Source organism: Gymnoscopelus braueri, assembly GCF_963280865.1.
Source record: "Gymnoscopelus braueri genome assembly, chromosome: 21".
In the NCBI taxonomy this organism is placed as follows: domain Eukaryota; kingdom Metazoa; phylum Chordata; class Actinopteri; order Myctophiformes; family Myctophidae; genus Gymnoscopelus; species Gymnoscopelus braueri.
In genome coordinates this window covers 12,491,690-12,499,153 of record NC_137623.1, presented here as the reverse complement: position 1 = coordinate 12,499,153, position 7,464 = coordinate 12,491,690, and the positions used below count along the sequence as shown (strand labels likewise).

General features: G+C 43.9%; 1 protein-coding gene across 1 annotated transcript in view; it reads left to right on the top strand.

Annotated features, from left to right (window-relative positions):
• Window positions 1-5,292: 5,292 nt before the first annotated feature.
• The window catches only part of ofcc1 (orofacial cleft 1 candidate 1), a gene marked incomplete at both ends in the record, with an annotated part of 55,746 nt that continues 53,574 nt past the window's right edge, over window positions 5,293-7,464 (top strand). The window contains one exon of the mRNA XM_080417394.1: window positions 5,293-5,474. Within this exon, the coding sequence (XP_080273520.1) occupies window positions 5,293-5,474 (182 nt within the window). The remainder of the gene's footprint in view (window positions 5,475-7,464) is intronic.

Genomic DNA, 7,464 nt, shown 5'->3' with positions numbered 1-7,464 from the left:
TGTCTCTCAGTGGCCCAGATGCATGAGGCTCATGGTGATTAGCTCTGAAGCTGGATTATCTCAGGTGTCACAAAGCATGTCTGTTACATCCTCATTTTTATAGTGGGCATTTGAGAGAATGCTGGTAATTCCTGTGTGGGATTACAATATCCATCGTCACCTGCTGCAACAAAAACTATCGCTCACCCATCCATAAACCAAATAACGCTTTGGTCATGTATGGATGTGTGTAAAACTGAAACTTTGCGTTCGTAGTTAAAAGAGCGTAAGATTCTTGGTAAGCTACATTGGAGACAAAGGAAAAGGAAAATAAAGAATTAGTTTTACGGGAATGGAGAAGAACGGTTACGGGAATGAACAAAAGAAAATAATAGATTAAAACAATTTTTTTTTTACCTTCCTCCTCTACCACCAGCAATGCTCAACTGCTCTCTGTATATCTGACTGTCATTTCCCTCTGACATCCAGTGTGAGAAATGAATTATCTCAAAAGTTTTCTCGCTTGACGCATGCGGTACCAAATGGTTGATGTGGGGAAAATACCCATACCGTCGGCAGTGACTGATGGTAAACCGCCGGATTAGCGATATCACAGTGCGTACCTTCATTATGGCATCATGTGTTATGCTAACACAGTGCTTAAAGACTTCAATGAGTCAGTATCTCAGACCTGTATATACGGTTGATGATACGCACCTTTCAACAGCCTCGGAGCTATAAAATCCACAGCTGTCTTTTCCCAAGCCTGATAGGCCTTCTCCTTTTCTTTGGGTTAACTGTTTAAACCCCATTTCTATCTGCACTAGTCAAGCAATATACAGGAAAGTAGTAGTGCGGTTCAGCGCTTGGTGCGCTCGTGCCACCTCATGTGGCCGTGTAGACCAGTAGGCTCTATGCACAGCTGCCATATTGGAAAGAAATTGGGCCTCTTCCTTACTTCCTTCACAGGTGTTCCCAATGATACTAATGAAGGCTCCGTTCCATTTAGTGTAGCACAGTGGTTTATACAAACCTTTTCATTTCAAGGCCACCAATATCTCTGAGAGACCCTTACGGCTCCATTTGGTTCCATTCGTACACTCTCAGAGTTACACACCCGTAAGGGGCCATTTGGAACCCCCTCAACGAACCATGAGGGTCCCTGGACCACACTTTGAGACCCACTTGTGTAGCAGAGTGTTTCCAGTGAGCCAACAATGCACAACATCAGCACCCTGACTCTGTTTGACCAGAATGGAACAGAGCCTTCATTAGTATCATTGGTAACACCTGGGAAGGAAGTAAGGAAGAGGCCCAACACACTTTTCCCACGCGTGGGGCAGGTGTGTGTTGAACCTGGTTGGACAGTCCTTGCAGCGTGCTCATATGCACTATGTATGTACGGCTAAAATAGCTAATCTACACAAACCCAACGCGGCACATCGCAATATGTGTGCTTTCAGATCTGCTATTTTTGCATCATCCACGCGGTATAGACTCCAATCTGTCCCTCGACCACAGAACTGACCAATAAGGGTGCTTTCATCGGCTGCGTTACTGTATATAGATGCTTATATCTTCGCTGCCCTAGTTTATTCCCGACCCTCGCCTTTTGAATATTCATCCAACAACACAAACTTGTTGACTGAGCGTTTTCTGAATGAAGGCTGGGTTCTCCCATGTGCACCATTATGTTCTAGCGCGCATCCGCTGACAAACCCCACCGCCTCAAATAATTGAACACTTCAGAGACGGTGTGCCCACTGCAAACAGCAAAGATGATCACTTTTATTTAAATTTGTACCGCAACCGTTCGTTCCTCCGCAGCGATCTTCTCAGTTTTTTCATGCAAATCCGGCCTAATCATTTGTTGCAGTAGAAAAAGAGAGAAAATGAGAATGAGGAGAGAAAAAAACAACAATTGATTCTTTTCTCACCCTCTTTTTGGTCTTTAGGCGGTGTATGCAAACCGCGTTCCCTTGGTACACACAACAAAGTGAATACCAACTGTGCTCTGGGACGCAGTGGCTGGGATGCAGGCATGTCCAGGGGCAAAGGCCTTCAACAGCACCTAGCCCTTAATTGCTATCAACCCTGGCAAAGGGGTCACCGCCTGTGTGTGTGTGTGTGTGTGTGTGTGTGTGTGTGTGTGTGTGTGTGTGTGTGTGTGTGTGTGTGTGTGTGTGTGTGTGTGTGTGTGTGTGTGTGTGTGTGTGTGTGTGTGTGTGTGTGTGTGTGTGTGTGTGTGTGTGTGTTTGTTTTCGTGGGTGTGTACATTCACACGTACTGTATATACTGTAATGTACACGTCTTCCATGTTGTTACTGGGCACACTAATTTCCCATTCATGAACATGGCATTAGCTTGCGTAAATAGGCGTAAATACTGCAGAATGTGTACGCTGCAGTGGTGGAAAAAGCACTCAAATGTATTACTTAAGTAAAAGTATCAATACTGCAATTTAGAAGTACTCTGTTACAAGTAAAAGTCCGGAATTAAACATTTACTTGAGTAAAAGTACAAAAGTATTGGTATCAAAATGTACTTAAAGTACCAAAAGTAAAAGTACTAAAATGTTTGAAAATAGCAGATCACTCTCCTCTCCTCTCCTCTCCATCTGTGTCCTCTAGTATGAAAGAGAATAGTTGATCAGGCCTGACAGAGGAAGCTAAGCAATGCTGGGAGGGTTTTTAACTGTGTGTGTGTGTGTGTGTGTGTGTGTGTGTGTGTGCGTGTGTGCGCGTGCGTGTGCATGCGTGCGTGCGTGCGTGCGTGAATGCACGAGTGCCAACGCCTACATGAGTGCATCTTCAATCACTAACATTGCATCTAATGTAATGATCCCAATACAAGACATGTGTATTATTGTAGCCAAGTACTGTATATTGTGTGGTTTTTTTATGACTATGCGTGCATTAGCAAGAGGTGTGTGTGTGTGTGTGTGTGTGTGTGTGTCTCCAGAAAGCATTCAGATTCATCCTTTGATATATTAAATCTCTGTCTGACTCCAGTGTTTATAGGACTGCATGCAAAGCCCTAGTTTGGTATAGATGCAGAGAGAGGACCCTTGGACCGGACCCTCTCGCCATTTTCACTGTGAACAAACCCATATGGAGGTCCTGCAAAACATTACCAACTGGCCTTTTTCTCATTATAAACCCGACGATGTCACCCACATCTGTAGATTTCATCATGCTGGGTCAAGGCCAGGCAGCCAGAAGTACAATGTGCATTACTGTATGATATCGGAAAAATCTATGCATGTTAACGGGACCAGTGGCCAGTCGTTTTAAGAACAACACAGCTGTGTCTGAGATGTTAATGTAACTTTTCTTGTCGACCTTATCTTCACATAATTATTCCTCACTAATGGGCATTATAATACTAGTCTACTTGCGTCTTGGAGGTGGACTTTGGACAGTTCAGAAACCTGCCTACCTAATGGCTAGCCTGGTAAACCCCCCTCCCTCCGGAAATCTCATTTGCATTTGGTTTCAGGAAGGAGGGTCTGGGATTGCTCACAGAGTAAAGCTGCCCGAACCGCTGCGCATGCGAACCAATCAGCGGCTGCTAGGGGCGGGATCATCCAATCACCTGCCTAGTAGCTTGAAAAAATGAAACTCCGTCTGTCATCGATTCTGCGCCCGGAGTCTCAGATGCAAGTACGCTGTGAAACAAAATGTGTGTCGCAAGCTTCTTCCATTTGACGGAGTGAGGTTACCTAATGGCATCATTGCCAGGGATTCCAAGCTAATGGAAACCACAGCATTTCTGTTCCAGGAAAGCTCACATGCTGAAATAGTAGCAATTTTTTCTTTTTTTCAAAGATGTTTTTGGGGGCTTTTTTTGCCTTTGTTGACAGATTACAGTAGGCTGACAGGAAATGGGGAGAGAGATATGGTGGGGGTGACATGCAGCAAAGGTCGTCGGGATCGGGAGTCGAACCCGCGACACACTGTCAGGCTGGCATTGCAGCCTATTTAGGGTGCCTGGACCGTCACGCTGCGGCCCAGGCCAATAGTAGCCATTTTGAATAAAAACAGAAATAAAAAAGAAATATATAAGCTGTTCCAGGAAAGCTTACATAGTGAAATAGCAGCAATTTTTTTATTAAATGAAAATAAATAAAAAATACGTCTATAAGGTCACAACGCGTCGCATCATGACGTTAATGTTGTGAGCTTGTAGATCAGCTATTATGGCTATTTTCTGAAAACGACTGTCCATCGTGACATGCCCAAAATAGGGACACCAATTTGAAAGTGGTCTAAATGGACCAGATCCATTTGACGTGGCTCACATGGATCCATCTGAACCGACGCGTGCCCTTATCAGTGGTGTAGAGTAACTAAGTACATGTACTAAAGTACTGTACTTAAGTACAATTTTTAGGTACTTTTACTTTACTGGAGTATTTCCAATTATCTCAGAGGCAAATATTGTACTTTTACTCCACTACAATTATTTGAAAACTTTAGTTACTAGTTACTTTGCAGATAAAAATGATTACATTATAAAACATACATTAATAACTTTAGCCCTATTTCATACATAGGCTATTTGAAAATAGCAGATCTACAAGCTCACAACGCGTTGCGATGCGACGCGTTGTGAGCTTGTAGATCGGCTATTTTCAAACTTTTTAGTACTTTTACTTTTGGTACTTTAAGTACATTTTGATATCAATACATTTGTACTTTTACTCGAGTAAATTTAGAATTCCGGACTTTTTACTTAGTAACAGAGTACTTCTACATTGCAGTATACTTTTACTTAAAGGGTAAGACCACTTTAGTAGAGGTTTGGGTTGTGTAGTTACCTTGCCATGATGTAACTCCAAAGGTGGGCAAGAAATCAAAAATAATTGGAAATTGATCATTCAAAATATGCTCCTCATTGACTTACATTGTACGGTAACACAGCTCTCAAAGTCACTCTTTTAGCACATAAATGAACCCAAACATAGCTGATTCAGACAATATAGAGAATCACCAAACCCAGTACTGTTTGTTTTTTTAATAAAAATGTCAACTAGATCTGGATCCGGATCCGCCAATCCAGTCCGGGTTTTCTACTTATTAAAAATGGCAAAACACAACCCAAACCTGTACCAAAGTGGTCTTACCCTTTAAGTCAAACATTTTGAGTACTTTTTCCATCACTGGTTTAAATGGGCCAGATCCATTTGAACCTCTCTTCCTATACCTCTTGTGTTTTGCACTCAACAGACCGGGCGGAACACGCCGAGGACCCATCGCGGCCCACCACCCCGCTGCTCGCCACCTCTCCGACCAAACCCGCCTGGCTCTCCGCATGCTGCCGTCCGAGCTGGGCGTGCCGCCGGGGGGCCGGCGCGGCTGCTGGGGCCGGGGGTCCGTCGTCCGGGGGCTCGCCCTCATTATGCTGCTGCTGGCTTTCATGTGGTTCGTGAGGCTGTACCTGCATTACTGCAGCCAGTGGCTCTACCTCCAGGCCATGGCCGTTCCTGTCAACAAGTGAGTGTTGCTTCCTTTGATATATCCCCTCTCTGCACGTGTGCACGTGCGCACACACACACACATGTGCACGCGCACACACACACACACACACACGCACACACGCACACATATGGAACGGGTGTACAGAGAGATTGCGGAGACCAGTGGTGTAAAGTAACTAAGTACAACTACTCAAGTACTGTACTTAAGTACAGTTTTGAGGTAGCCTACTTTTTACCTTACTGGAGTATTTCCAATTGTCTATACTTTTACTTCTACTCCACTACATCTCAGAGACACATATTGTACTTTTACTTCTACTCCACTACATCTCAGAGGCAAATATTGTACTTTTACTCCACTACAATTATTTGAAAACTTTAGTTACTAGTTACTTTGCAGATATACATTATTAGATTATAAAACATACGTTAACCACTTTAGCCCTATTTTACACATAGGCTATTTGAAAATAGCAGATCTACAAGCTCACAACGCGTCGCGGCGCAACGCTTTGTGAGCTTGTAGATCGGCTATTTTCAAACATTTTAGTACTTTTACTTTTGGTACTTAAAGTATATTTTCATCCCAATACTTTTGTACTTTAACATTTTGTTAACATTTTGAACACAGGCCTTTTACTTACAGAGTATTTCTATATTGTGGTATTGCTACTTAAGTAAAATAACTGAGTACTTTTTCCACCACTGGCGGAGACACAGTCAGTTACAAAGACACTCAGCGCATGGATTTAGATGCTTATGAAGTTTTAGACATAAATACACATGTGGAATGAAGTCATAACATATGACATAAAAAACATCCAAAACACAAATGCAAATCCTCCTCTCTCTCTCTCTCTCTCTCTCGCTCGCGCTCGCTCTCTCTCTCTCTCTCTCTCTCTCTCTCTCTCTCTCTCTCTCTCTCTCTCTCTTTCTCTCTCTCTCTCTCTCTCTCTCTCTCTCTCTCTCTCATATCTTGCTCTCTCACATGGAGGAAGAGAGACTATACAAATGCCCATCATCTGTTTGGAATCCGCCATTAACAGTTTAACAAGGGGAGGAGGTGGGGGGGGGGGGGGTGATTATTTACTTATAACCACACAGTCCTGAAGTCCCACTAATCTGCTGCGTTGTTATTATTTTCATTATTCGTTTCATGGCATTATAAGCACGAACAACAATAAAACGGTCAGGTAAAGGTAAAACATTTAATGCGTCAAAAAACTGAGATACTAACAGGCAGACGGTCACTTTTGGGCGTTAAAATGTGGAAATGGATACGATAGAGCAGAGGAAGAGAGGAGGATGGATTGAAAGGATGGACGATGGAGGTGAAGGAAAAAACAGGAAAATGTGAAAACAGAGGGGGGTCAACAGCGGATGACAACTTCCACATGTCTGAATCAACCGCTCTCCCTCGGAGCATACAGAGAAGAGAGAGACAGTCAGAGATGGCCCAGTATGATGTCAGACCGCCCTCTCTCTCTCTCTCTCTCTCTCTCTCTCTCTCTCTCTCTCTCTCTCTCTCTCCCTCTCTCTCTCTCTCCGCCCCCTCGCCCTCGTCTCCCCCCCCCCAACATGCCCCTGGGGCATCAGCGGGCAGCAAAACCGGACCCTCCAGGAGAGAGAAAGACTCACTCTCAAAACCTCCATGCGGTTCTCACTTGCCCCCAAGCACACTCTCTCTCTCTCTCTCTCTCTCTCTCTCTCTATATATATTTCCCTCTACCTTTTCCTTTTTAGCACATAGGCTTACACACACACACACACACACACACACACACACACACACACACACACACACACACACACACACACACACACACACACACACTCACACACACACTAGCATGTCAAGTGTCAGGTGGTCAACTCCAGCCGTTAGAAAGCGCGGCATGCATGCAGATAGCAGACATTACAGTATTATGTGTTCCATTTCAAAAGCTGTATTTTATGTGGAAAAGATGTTGTCAACAACAAAAGTTTCCAGTTACAATTTACCGAAC